Below are 15,114 nucleotides of genomic sequence, written 5' to 3' on the forward strand. Positions count from 1 at the left end.
CAATTTACTTGCCGTTACTAGTCTTATCTTGATTCAGCGGCATCGTGGGATGAAGCGGCCCGGACTGACCTTACACGTACTCTTACGTGAGACTGGTTCCACCGACTGACATGCACTAGTTGCATAAGGTGGCTAGCGGGTGTCTGTCTCTCCCACTTTAGTCGGATCGGATTCGATGAAAAGGGTCCTTATGAAGGGTAAATAGAAATTGGCATATCACGTTGTGGTTTTCGCATAGGTAAGAAACGTTCTTGCTAGAAACCTATAGCAGCCACGTAAAAACTTGCGACAACAATTAGACGACGTCTAACTTGTTTTTGCAGCATATGCCGTGTGATGTGATATGGCCAAAAGGATGTGATGAATGATATATGTGATGTATGAGATGATCATGTTCTTGTAATAGGAATCATGACTTGCATGTCGATGAGTATGACAACCGGCAGGAGCCATAGGAGTTGTCTTAATTTATTTATGACCTGTGTGTCAACTTAAACGTCATGTAATTACTTTACTTTATTGCTAAAGTGTTAACCATAGTAGTAGAAGTAATAGATGACGAGACAACTTCAAGAAGACACGATGATGGAGATCATGGTGTCATGCCGGTGACAACGATGATCATGGAGCCCCGAAGATGGAGATCAAAAGGAGCAAAATAATATTGGCCATATCATGTCACTATTTGATTGCATGGGATGTTTATCATGTTTTACATCTTATTTTCTTAGAACGATGGTAGCTTAAATAAGATGATCCCTCGTAATAATTTCAAGAAAGTGTTCCCCCTAACTGTGCACCGTTGCGAAGGTTCGTTGTTTCGAAGCACCACGTGATGATCGGGTGTGATAGATTCTAACATTCGGATACAACGGGTGTAAGCCAGATTTACACACGCAATACACTTAGGTTGACTTGACGAGCCTAGCATGTACAGACATGGCCTCGGAACGCGGAAGACCGAAAGGTCGAGCATGAGTCGTATAGAAGATACGATCAACATGAAGATGTTCACCGATGTTGACTAGTCCGTCTCACGTGATGATCGGACACGGCCTAGTTGACTCGGATCATGTTTCACTTAGATGACTAGAGGGATGTCTATCTGAGTGGGAGTTCATTAAATAATTTGATTAGATGAACTCAATTATCATGAACATAGTCTAAATTGTCTTTGCAAATATGTTGTAGATAAATAGCTCACGTTGTAGCTCCGTGTTTCAATATGTTCCTAGAGAAAGATTAAGTTGAAAGATATTGTAAGCAATGATGTGGACTAGGTCCGTAGTCCGAGGAGTGTCCTCACTGCTACACAGAAGGCTTACGTCTTTGATGCACCGCTCGATGTGCAAACCCCTACAACGTCGTCTGTGGATGTTGTGAACACCTGACAGATACATCCTGATGACTACTTGATAGTTTAGTGCACCATACTTTACGGCTTAGAATCGGGATTCCAATGACGTTTTGAACGCCATAGAACATATGAGATGTTCCAAGAGCTGAAATTGGGATTTCAGGCTCATGCCCGTGTTGAGAGGTGTGAGACCTCTGACAAGTTCTTTTGCCAACAAGATGGAGAAGAATAGCTCAGCTAGTGAGCATGTGCTCAGAATGTCTGGGTGCTACAATCACTTAAATCAAGTGGGAGTTAAACTTTCAGATAAGATAGTGATTGACATAGTTCTCTAGCCACTATCACTAAGCTACTAGATCTTCGTGATGAACTATGACATGCGAGGGATGGAGTTGATCCCGGAGCTGTTCGCTGTGCTTAAGACCGCAAAAGGTAGAAATCAAAGAAGGAGCATCAAGTGTTGATGGTTTAACAAGACCACTGGTTTCAAGAAGGGCAAGGGCTAGAAGGGAAATTTCATGGATGGCAAACCAGTTGCCGCTCCAGTGAAGGAACCCAAGGTTGAACCCAAACCCGAGACTAAGTGCTTCTATTGTAAGGGGAACGGTCACTGGTAGCGGAATTACCCGAAATGCATGGTAGATAAGAAGGCTGGCAACTTCAACAAAGTATATACGTGTTATTAATGTGTACCTCGCTAGTACTCCTGGTAGCACCTGGGTATTGGATACCGGTTCAGTTGCTATTACTGGTGACTTGAAGCAAAAGCTACGGACTAAACGGAGACTGGCTAAGGGCGAGGTGACGATGTGTGTTGAAAGTGTTTCCAAAGTTGATGAGATCACCATCGCACGCTCCATCTGCCTTCGGGATTAGTATTGAACCTAGATAAATGCTATCAGGTGTCTACGTTGAGCATGAATATGATTAGATCATGTTCATTGCAATACGGTCATTCATTTAAGTTAGAGAATAATGGTTATTCTGTCTACATGAATGATACCTTTCATGGTCATGCACCCTATGTGAATGGTTCATTGAATCTTGGTCGTGGTAATACACATGTTCACGCCAAAAGATGTAGAGTTAATAATGATAGTACCACTTTCTCGTGGCACTGCCGCTTAGGTCATATTGGCGTAAGATGCATGAAGAAACTCCATGTCGATGGATGTTTGGAGTCACTTGATTTTGAATCGCTTGACACATGCGAGCCATGCCTCATGGGTAGGATGACTAAGACCCCACTTTCAGGTACAATGAAACGGGCAAGTGACTTGTTGGAAATCATACATGCTGATACGTGTGATCCAATGAGAATTGAAGCGTGTGGTGGATATCGCTATTTTCTCATCTTCACTGACGATTTGAATAGATATAGGTATATTTACTTAATGAAGCACAAGTCTGAAACGTTTGAAAAGTTCAAGCGATTTCAGAGTGAAGTTAAGAATCATCATAACAAGAAGATCAAATTCCTATGATCTGATCAATGAGAATATCTGAGTTATGAGTTTGGCAAACACTTAAGACATTGTGGAATTGTTTCACAGTTGAAGCCACCTGGAACACCACTGGGTTATGGTGTGTCCGGACGTCGTAATCGAACCTTATGAGATATGGTGCGATCTATGATGTCTCTTATCAATCTACCGTTTTCATTTTGAGGTTATGCGTTAGAGATAGCTGCATTCACTTTAGATAGGACACCATCTAAGTCCGTTGAGACGGCGTCGTATGAACATTGGTTTGGCAAGAAACCAAAGTTGTCGTTTCTTAATGTTTGGGGCTGCGATGCTCAAGGCTTCAGCCGGAGAAGCTCGAACCCAAAGCGGACAAACACATCTTCATAGGATACCCAAAGGTGACAGTAGGGTATACCTTCTATCTCAGATCCAAGGGCAAATTGTTTGTCGCTAAGAATGGGTCCTTTCTCGAGAAGGAGTTTCTATCGAAAGAATTGAGTGGGAGGAAGATAGAACTTGATGAGGTTGTCGAACCTTTACTTCAACCAGAGAGTGATGCAACACAGAAAGATGTTTTCTGTGGCACCTACGTCTGTTGAATAGGAAGTTAATGATAGTGATCATGAAGCTTCGAATCAAGTTGCTATCGAACCTCGTAGGTCGACAAGGATATGTACTACTCCTAAGTGGTACGGTAATCCTGTCTTAGATATCATGTTGTTAGACAACAATGAACCTACGAGCTATGGAGAAGCGATGGTGGGCCCGTATTCCGACAAATGGTTAGAAGCCATGAAATCCGAGATAGGATCCATATATCAGAACAAAGTATGGACTTTGGTGGACTTGCCCGATGATCGGCAAGCCATTGAGATAAATGGATCTTTAAGAAGAAGACGGACGTGGGCGGTAATGTTACCGTCTATGAAGCTCGACTTGTGGGAAAGAGTCTTTTCACAAGTTCAAGGAGTTGACTACGATGAGAATTTCTCACCCGTAGCGATGCCTAAGTCCGTCGGAATCATGTTAGCATTAGGTGTATTTTTCGATTATGAAATCTTACATATGGATGTCAAAACAAGTTTTCTTACCAGTTTTCGTAAGAAAAGTTGTATGTGATACAATAAAAGGTTTTGTCGATCCTAAGGATGCTAAAAGGTATGCTGGCTCCAGCAATCCTTCTATGGACTAGAGCAAGCATATCGGAATCGGAATATATGCTTTGATGGAGTGATCAAAGCTTTTAGGTTTATACAATGTTTGCTAGAAACTTGTATTTACAAGAAAGTGAGTGGGAGCACTACAACATTGCTGATAAGTATATGTGGATGACATATTGTTGATTCGAAATAATGTAGAATTTCTGGAAAGCATAAACGGTTGTTTGAAGAGTGATTTTCAAAGGAAGACTTGGATAAAGCTGCTTACATATTGGGCATCAAGATCTATAGAGATAGATCAAGACGCCTGATGATACTTTCAAAGAACACACACCTTGACATGTTTTTGAAGGAGTTCAAAATAGATCAGTCAAAGAAGGGGTTCTTACCTGAGTTGTAAGGTGTGAAGTTGAGTAAGACTCAAAGCTTGACCACGGCAGAAGAAAGAGGAAGGACGAAGGTCGTCCCCTATGCTTTTGTCATAGGCTCTATACGGTATGCCATGCTGAGTACCGCACCTGATGTGTGCCTTGCCACATGTTTGGCAAGAGGGTACAAAGGTGATCTAGGAGTAGATCACCAGATAGCGGTCAAAATTATCCTTAGAGGAATAAGGAAATGTTTCTCGGTTATGGAGGTGATAAAGAGTTCGACGTAAAGAGTTACGTCGATGCAAGCTTAACACCTATCCGGATAGCTCTGAGTAGAGATACCGGATATGTATAATGGAGCAACAATTTGGAATAGCTCCAAGTGGAACGTGGTAGCAGCATCTACGATATGACATAAAGTTTTGCGAAATACATAGGGATCTGAAGATGGCAAGACCCGTTGACTACAACCTCTCTCACAAGCATAACATGATCAAACCCAGAACTCTTTGAGTGTTTATCATATAGTGATGTGAACTAGATCATTGAGTCTAGTAGACTCTTGGATGTTGGTCACATGACGATGTGACCTGTGAGTGTTAATCACATGGCGATGTGAACTATATTATTGACTCTAGTGCAAGTGGGAGACTGTTGGAAATATGCCCTAGAGGCAATAATAAATTAGTTATTATTATTATATTTCATTGTTCATGATGATCGTTTATTATCCATGCTAGAATTGTATTGATAGGAAACTCAGATACATGTGTGGATACATAGACAACACCATGACCCTAGTAAGCCTCTAGTTGACTAGCTCGTTGATCAATAGATGGTTACGGTTTCCGGACCATGGACATTGGATGTCGTTGATAACGGGATCACATCATTAGGAGAATGATGTGATGGACAAGACCCAATCCTAAGCCTAGCACAAAGATCGTGTAGTTCGTATGCTAAAGCTTTTCTAATGTCAAGTATCATTTCCTTAGACCATGAGATTGTGCAACTCCCGGATACCGTAGGAATGCTTTGGGTGTACCAAACGTCACAACGTAACTGGGTGGCTATAAAGGTTCACTACAGGTATCTCCGAAAGTGTCTGTTGGGTTGGCACGAATCGAGACTGGGATTTGTCACTCCGTGTAAACGGAGAGGTATCTCTAGGCCCACTCGGTAGGACATCATCATAATGTGCACAATGTGACCAAGGAGTTGATCACGGGATGATGTGTTACGGAACGAGTAAAGAGACTTGCCGGCAACGAGATTGAACAAGGTATCGGGATACCGACGATCGAATCTCGGGCAAGTATCGTACCGATGGACAAAGGGAATTGTATACGGGATTGATTAAATCCTTGACATCGTGGTTCATCCGATGAGATCATCATGGGACATGTGGGAGCCAACATGGGTATCCAGATCCCGCTGTTGGTTATTGACCGGAGAGTTGTCTCGGCCATGTCAGCATGACTCCCGAACCCGTAGGGTCTACACACTTAAGGTTCGATGACGCTAGGGTTATAGGGAAAGTATATACGCGGTTACCGAATGTTGTTCGGAGTCCCGAATGAGATCCCGGACGTCACGAGGAGTTCTGGAATGGTCCGGAGGTAAAGATTGATATATAGGAAGTATGGTTTTGGCCACCGGAAGTGTTCCGGGCATCACCGGTAGTGTACCGGGACCACCGGAGGGGTCCGGGGGTCCACCAGGTGGGGCCACCAGCCTCGGAGGCATACATGGGCCAATAATGAGAAGGGACCAGCCCCTAGGTGGGCTAGGGCGCCTCCCACCAAGACCCAAGGTGCCTCCAAGAGGGGAAGGGCGCAAACCCTAGGGCAGATGGGCCCTAAGGCCCACCCTAGGTGCGCCTCCCCCTCTCCCCCTTGTGGCCGCCACCCTAGATGGGATTTAGGGCTGCCGCACCCCTTGGGGTGGGAACCCTAGGTGGGGGCGCAACCCTCCCTTTCCCCCTATATATAGGGGAGGCAAAGGGGCAGCCCAACAGGCGATTCAATCTCCCTGTTGGCGCAGCCCTACCCCTCTCCCTTCTCGTCTCTCGTAGTGCTTGGCGAAGCCCTGCTGGAGTCCCGCGCTCCTCCACCACCACCACGCCGTCGTGCTGCTGCTGGATGGAGTCTTCCCCAACCTCTCCTTCTCCCCTTGCTGGATCAAGGCGTAGGAGACGTCACCGGGCTGTACGTGTGTTGAACGCGGAGGTGCCGTCCGTTCGGCACTAGGATCATCGGTGATTTGGATCACGACGAGTACGACTCCATCAACCCCGTTCACTTGAACGCTTCCGCTTAGCGATCTACAAGGGTATGTAGATGCACTCTCCTTTCCCTCGTTGCTAGATTACTCCATAGATTGATCTTGGTGATGCGTAGAAAATTTTAAATTTCTGCTACGATCCCCAACACACGCCCCCCTTGCTCCTTTATATACAGGGGCAGGGGGGCACCCTAGAGACACAACATTAGATCATTGATCTCTTAGTCGTGTGCGGTGCCCCCCCCCCCCCCCCCACTATAGTCCACCTCGATAATACTGTAGCGGTGCTTAGGCGAAGCCCTGCGTCGGTAGAACATCAACATCGTCACCACACCGTCGTGCTGACGAAACGCTCCCTCAACACTCGGCTGGATCGGAGTTCGAGGGACGTCATCGGGCTGAACGTGTGCTGAACTCGGAGATGTCGTACGTTCGGTGCTTGATCGGTCGGATCGTGAAGACGTACGACTACATCAACCGCGTTGTGCTAACGCTTCTGCTTTTGGTCTACGAAGGTACGTAGACAACACTCTCCCCTCTCGTTGCTATGCATCACCATAATCTTGCGTGTGCGTAGGAATTTTTTTGAAATTACTACATTCCTCAACAAGTGGTGCATTCCTCTTCGATCTCGCACGGGACGGGTACAAGAGCCCCCCGGTGCGACATGAAGAGGTGAGGTGGGTGCTAAGTAATAGGGAAATGCTTCCTATCAGAAGTCTGGTAGAAAGCTTTCATCAAACTGCTCCTACATCGTTGATTCTTTCCTAATCCAGTGGTCCATATTTAGAAGCAAATCTTAAATCCGCCAATTAATCACAAAATTTATTCCTCCCCGGTTAATCTCGCCCCACCTGCCCCATATCAACAAACTCATCCACGAGCTCGCCGCGACGGCTACCTCCGCCACCATCGCTCCGCACAAAAAATATCTACAACGACTACAACTCATCCACATCAACGATAAGGCATCCCTCCCTCGTGTGCTTCATCGTTCACTGATCTGACCATCAAGCAGGTAAACCCCATCGCCACTCCGGTCCCTCACCAGACCCTGCCCCGTCACCATCACTTCCACCGCACTGGTGCGCCATTTTGGCTAGGCAAGGAAGATGTGTGCGCATTCCAGGCATCGACCCCTGGTACTGGTATGCACCCAGCCGAACTATGGACAGATTCATCTCATCTTTCATCCATTTTTAATTCATTGTTACGATTTGCGTTACATTTCATCCGAGTGTATGTTTGCTCCCACTTGTCTACTCAGGCCCTCAACAACAACACCAATGGCGGCTTGATATTGGAGGTGGCTGCCATAGATCTTCCTTGTTCCAATGATGACGGTTGTCACTAATCCGTACGAAATTGGTCCTCACCTTGTCTCATCTCCCCTAGTTGATTCATTTTTTTCATATCAATTTGGTATACACAAAGTCACTAAATTATCAACTAATTTTGGTGCTAATTACATGTCCAAATTTGTATGCTTCCGATTGAGACTATTAGTGTTGAGATAACATTGTTTTCTATACTTAAATTTTCATGCTTCGCATCTACGAATTGCTCTCTGCACCATCCCAAATTCCTAATCTAACCTGGGTTCTAACCTAGGTATTGTTCTTTTTGCTATAGGGATATTTCCATTGTTGAAGCATTATTGCAGTATGAAGAGTTCTTATCCATTTATCTTTGATTTATTCATCAGATTTTGCTAGCTCTGTCCCAATATCATGGACTTGGATTACAGGAAGCAAAAAATAAGTTTGTAAGAAGCAGCACGTCTGTCCATATGGGATGGTGCAAGGGACAAGGTCCTCACACTTGCATCACCACAGTAGATGGTGTGGTGGTGCCGACCGCCACATGATATACTCCATGATACACCACATCGAAACATCGTCCCCTCAGTAGTTGGACATGACACCATCCTAACATGGACACTCAACATGCATCAGGAAGGATCATCAAGCGACAGGAGCTCGTGCGGCTGGCTACATGAAACCACGCCTCGCATTCTGAACTGAACTACTTTGTTTTCAACGAGGACCTTAGCTAGTGGTGCATTGTTGTTGCAGTCTTCCTCCATTCATGTCACTCCTTGTTGATGCCGTTCACCATGTTATGATGGAAGGAAACACGCTCACCATTAGAAATAAGAACGACAAACATCACAAGGAAGCATGACTAGCATCAGTGGGAAGCATGGCCAACACTGAAAAGGAAGGATGTCGGCCATCGACTTGGTGGTGTCCGGAATTGTTATTTCTTTGGATGCATATTGTCGTTTTTTTGGAAGCAATAGTATTTTTGGTTTTAAATCAGTGTAGTTTCAATGGTAAATAAGTCTTCTTGAGAACAAATATTTGTTTCCTCGGAAGAAATTTAATGGAACATTGGAAACAATTCACTGTCCTCTAAAATACATCTTCATCGTGCCACAAACAAAAACGAACAGACTGTTGCACTATACATAAGATTTCGCCAAATCGAAAGAATCTGTGATTAAAATGGAAGCACGGAACAGAATGAATGGTTCAATTCCTAGTCCTTACTACCACAGAAGTGCTTTATGTACACCGTTCAATATATGCTTTCAATTTAGTAAACCATGTTTCCACCTATCACAATATGTGCTTCCTACCTAGCTCACCACCACACAAGTGCTTCCACGCCCAAATAATATCACGCATAAGAAGCACATATGGAATAGGAGCACACGGCGGAAACAACGAGTATGAGAAGATAAGGCACAAAGTTTTTCTTACACTCTAATCATGCTTCCTACAATGGTGGTGCATCACGCTTCATACATGGCTAGATACTTATGTTGGGTTGTTATGCTGTGCTCACAGCAGAACTTGGGTCTCTGTTGATAGACTAATTGCTGAGATTATACAAGTGCTAATGGATCTTATCTAATACACATGAACACAATTTGATCTGATGCGGAATTTAGTGGACAATAGATAATTATACCTCTGTTTGGAGAGGCCATATCGGCAGAGAAATTACAGTCTGAAGTTGATGACGGATTGCAGCAACGTCTCCAGCACTTCGCCGGAGAAACGGCAAGGCCTTCACGTCAATGAGCCGCGCTCTCCTGATTGGAAAAGGAGCGATTCTGGGAGAAGACGATGACTAATGTGATGGGCTCATGTTTACGTGCATCTGCTCCCTTATATAATGCGCTGACTTTGACTGTGGGACCTTAACCACATTAACATAAATTCGGCCCCCAATCACGGGTCCAATTGTTAATTGCCATTTAATTGGTATTAATCCCGAAATTAATTAATAGGCCCATATTAACTTATGGTAATTAACATTTTGACCATTTGATCACATAATAATTCCAACATTCTCCCACTTGATCGAATGGTTAATCATCATTAGTCCATATCTCGACAAAAATACCATACCAAGGTAATGTATTCACAGTAATCGAATAGTTATTACTGGAACCCCATTACCTATAGCATAATACTCCATCTTGACACAGATAATTATTCATGGTTGGGAGTTTGTATGTACATGCAGGCATACTCCCTACTTATGGTCCTAGTAGTTTGTTTCTTTATTAATCATCATGTGCACTTATTGAGTGAAACAAACTTTCTTATTGTCCAGATCAAAATCTCATTTATATAATTGTCCCAACAATTAGAGGCCTTGAGTTATACTTATGCTAGCAAAATTAATGGTAAGCCTTTAGTTAGGGGATCAGCTATCATGCACTTAGTACATATATGCTGAATTCAATATTTGGTCTTGGACAATATATTTCACAACATGATACTCACTTAATTGTTGTTACTCGTGAACTAATGTGCGGATTTCTTATCGCACAAAAATATTATATATGTAGTGTACCAAAGTCCAGACAAAATTGTTAAGGCACAAGGCTTGCATGGTTGTATCACAACATAGCTAAAATCAAAAATTGCATTGTCACCTTAGACAGTAGGCTCAGTAGTGGAAAACTAATTTTATATGTATCGTACCATAAAGTACAAATGTTGTATATAGCTCCCACTGATGCAGACATTCTACAAAGAATTAGAGAGTTTAACACCAGTGAATATTGGGCGACAGTAACATACACACACAAAAAAACTTTGTTCTTCTGGAAAATGGGCCAATGCAAATAATTTATGGGTGAAGGTAATGAAAGTGTAAAACACTTATAAGTGGTAGGAACTGGACCACATTTTTTTATGCGTATTAATTCCATATCCCGAGTACTATGGAAAAACTCATTTATTGGTTTTCTTTACTTATTTCCCTCAATATAACTAATAGTTTCACGTAAATCAGATAAGCCAAGTAGATGAAATGAAGGTGTCTCTTACTTAATGAGAGTGTTCATTTCTCCCCTTCGAAATATGTCTTAAATGGTAGTGTCATCATTTCAATGAGCACTCATAATACACATTCAAGGATTCACAAGAGACACAGCAATCAAAACCATCATGACAACTCTTAATGATCAGACATTGCAATCAAAAACATCATGGCAACTCTTAATGATCATTTCTCCCCTTCAAAACATGGCTTAAATGATAGTAACATCATTTTGATTAGATATGAAACTCATAATAAACATTCAAGGATTCACAAGAGACATCACAACCAGAACTGTCATGACAACTCTTAATAACATGATATTTGTTTTAAATCCATCATCTAATAGAGAAACAAAATAAGGTCCCTCTTTATGCTAGGAAAATATCAGTATATTATTAAGATGGAGGATGAACAAATCTCCAACGCTTAAGGATAAATCCAATGCTTGAACATCAGTCCAGCTGGAAAAATCTAAGACTTCAATCCATCCTTTTGGAGTGTCCTCATAAAATGGAATCCCTGAAATGAGTTCGAATTGTGCAAGTGGCACCTGAGTCAACTCAACATTATTTATGGGAATATAAGTACACTAATGATTCATAAATGTAAGAAATTATGTCATTACCCTTATTAGCAATATTCTGATGGCAACACTTTCATACCATGCCCATGAGATGGTCTTCTTCTTGAACACACATAGCTATGAGCTCACTCATGGTCCACTTCTCCTTTCGTGTGATATAATTGATCATAAATGGACCATACTCCACAGGAAGGGAATTCATAATGAAGTCTACCAAAATGCCCTCAGAAATCTCAATGCCTATGCCCTCTAATTTCGCGGCCATATCGTTCATAGTTATGATACGTTTCCTAATGCCGCTTACACCGTCATACTTAGTGGTGAGTATTTCCATTATCAATGTGCTGGCATATACTTTTGAGGATTTTTTGAATTGCTCCTCCACTAATGACAGGTAAGTTTTAGCACACACAGAGTCAGGAATTGCTTCCCTGATCCCATAAGTTATTGTGCTTTTCATGAGCTTGACAGACATGCGGTTGGAGCACTCCCATTTCTCCTTATTAGCCTCATAAACTTTACTTTTCTCAAGAAGGTTTTCATCATTAGAGGGCGGAGGACTAGGAACTTTTTCTCTAAGTGCGCAGTCAAGGTCCATGATCACAAGGGCATTCAGAATATGCTCCTTCCAGGAAGCAAAATTAGTTTCATTGAGATGCTCAATTCCACTGACATGCCCAAAAACAGCTAACGGGTTGAAGGCTGAATTAAAGGGTAAAATAACATGGATATTAGAACTAAAAATTCTGAAAATAACATCCATATCAAATTGTAACTTATTGCATATTATTTGCATTAGTCTGATTAATACATGCCAAAAATAAAATAAATCCTAATTCGCAACACCATTGGGCAGTAACGAAAAAAGGAACAAGTGAAATATCTTTATTGGGAAATTAATTCTAATAATCATGATCATAATCAACTTTGGTCAGAATATAATCATGCGTCAAAAAATTAATTATTGCAATTATCCCAAGATATATAGTAGCCTTAGATAAAAGGTCCAAAAATAATCATGATCACATACAACGTTGGTCAGTATGTAACCATGTAGTACTAAAATTAATTATCACAATTATCGTGAGAATATATAGCAGTGTTAAACCAAAATTTCCTGTTGGTTCCATTCTAATTCAACACTTAATGCTCATGAATAACGACTGAAATGCACGTAAAAATAATAATAATCAACCGTGCAATTTAGTTAGCAGAATTAAATAAGAATGCACATCGTAGGATTAACTTGTGCACAGGAGACGGCAGTGCAGGAATCATGCGCTGCTGCCTAACTAAAACACTAGCAACTAATTGATGACCGGCAGCAAACAGAACTAATGCACATGTAACCTATGAAATATACAGCAGGTGCAAAGGCTAAGGCTCTAATTTGTATGATGCAACACCCGGAAGAAGAAGAAAAAATACTCATGAAATATACTGAATCATACAAATGTTTAAACAGCCATCTACTGTTTGAAAATAACAACAGAATTTAAAAGCTTGGCATGTACTCTTCCTGTAAGTACCAGGAACCTGAGGAATTAAAACTAAATAAGCTGCACGTGCTAGTACTAGATTACTTTGCAACTCTGATGCTGCCTGCCATCGCTAGTTATTAACCAAAAATGCTCCTGTGCGGCCCAAGAATAAGTAAGACCCATCTTGACGCCCGGCCAAATTAGTCGCAGCCTAGTCAGTTATGAGGAGTGCATTGTCTCGAAAAAGAAAAAGTTACGAGTGCAAGGCCGAATCCCTAATCGACCAAACCAGCTCCCTGCTCCGTCGCCGCTACCATCAGGAAAAATCAATCAAGCGACGCGACAGTTACGGAAAAGAGCCGGCTATGCGGGGAAGGTGATGATACGCCGCGTCCTGTGCTAGTACGTCCCCACGACGCGCACGGCAACCAGAGCATCGCCCTGATGCGTGCGTCGTCGAGACTCGGCATGATGTGCACGGCGACTAATGCAGACGGCGGCGGCGGCGATGGTGGCATGCGGCGCTCGCGTGGCTCTTGATGCACGCGGTGGCGGCAGCACGTTGCGATGCGCTCGCCTGACCACCTGATGCGCGCAGCGGAGGAAGCACCACCATGAGGCGAGTCGCGTCAGCAAAAACGAGAAGACGGCGGCGCTCGGAACTGACGAGCGATGACACCGGTAGGATGCGTGCGCGAGGCAAGACTTACGGCGCCACTGATGCTGGCTGAAGCACGTGATCCCTGATGCGCACGTACCACACCTTCACGCGCGATTTTTTTAGGCAAGTTATACCAAGACAGATTAATCTACTGCTAATTCTCAAACAGGTTCATGCAATTAGATCTAACCTTGCTACTGATACTAAATGATAGACTAATTGCTGAGATTATATAAGTGCTAATGGATCTTATCTAATACACATGAACACAATTTGATCTGATGCGGAATTTAGTGGACAATAGATAATTATACCTCCGTTTGGAGAGGCCATCTCGGCAGAGAAATTAGAGTCTGAAGTTAATGACGGATTGCAGCAGCGTCTCCAGCACTTCGCCGGAAAAACGACAAGGCCTTCACGTCAATGAGCCGCGCTCTCCTGATTGGAAAATGAGCGATTCTGGGAGAAGACGGTGACTAATGTGATGGATTCATGTTTACGTGCATTGCTCCCTTATATAATGCGCTGACTTTGACTGTGGGACCTTAGCCATATTAACATAAATTCGCCCCTCCCCCCCCCCCCCCAATCACGGGCCCAATTGTTAATTGCCATTTAATTGGTATTAATTCCGAAATTAATTAATAGGCCCATATTAACTTATGGTAATTAACATTTTGACCATTTGATCACATAATAATTCCAAGATCTGTGTGTCTTTGTGTGAGTGCTAGACCCTGTCTGCGGTGGCGTTGTGTGGGTGTGTTGTGTGTCCCGTTGTTGTCCGTTACTCTTTGCTTGGTGGTTGCTTTATTTATAAAGCGGGGCGAAAGCCTTTTTCGGTACATGGATGGATACACTTCTCGTTGTACATTAATCAATTATGCTTCTAATATTGGTGTACTGTGCTTCAAGCACTCAAATTTTGAATAGCCTAAGCTCCAATGTTTTGCTTCAAACGTCCAGTTGTAAGAAATAACAAACAAACTAGAATCTATATTTGGGAACATAAAACGGATCTTGGAGGAGTTAATTAGGGCGGATTTTTTTGGGAGCATTTAATTAGAGTGTATTTTTTTTGAAGCAATTAATAAGGAAAGTGATAAAATCAATCAAGGACTTATTTCCTAATCAGGTGGAAACTGCAACGTAACACGGCATTCTAATCCAACGCTCCAACACTCTCCTATCCAATGGCTATGGACTAGTCTGATAGGTGCAAATTTGCAGTAGTCTGATGCCTAGCGCTTCCCTAAGTAGTATAGGTGAGTATGGTAGCTATGGTTGTGGGGGCAACTCCTATTTAAATAAATGCGAGCGGCGCATTCCAATGGAAGGGGTAGAAAAGGGTATGTGTGTCTAGGGGACAGGACAATGCGTGACAATTTACGCAACGGTGGTCGGATAA

General features: G+C 42.8%; 1 protein-coding gene across 1 annotated transcript; it reads right to left on the reverse strand.

The window, feature by feature from the left end:
• Nucleotides 1-11,637: 11,637 nt before the first annotated feature.
• Nucleotides 11,638-14,039, reverse strand: LOC147960429 (uncharacterized). Its single transcript, XM_087537580.1, has 2 exons — nt 14,021-14,039; nt 11,638-12,266 (listed from the first exon to the last, which is right to left on the reverse strand). Exons 1-2 carry the CDS (start codon nt 14,037-14,039, stop codon nt 11,638-11,640), a joined length of 648 nt encoding a protein of 215 aa, XP_087393706.1.
• Nucleotides 14,040-15,114: the final 1,075 nt, after the last annotated feature.

The sequence above is a fragment of the Triticum urartu genome, chromosome 7A (assembly GCF_056163025.1).
Source record: "Triticum urartu cultivar PI428250 chromosome 7A, HENAU_Tu73, whole genome shotgun sequence".
NCBI classification, from domain to species: domain Eukaryota; kingdom Viridiplantae; phylum Streptophyta; class Magnoliopsida; order Poales; family Poaceae; genus Triticum; species Triticum urartu.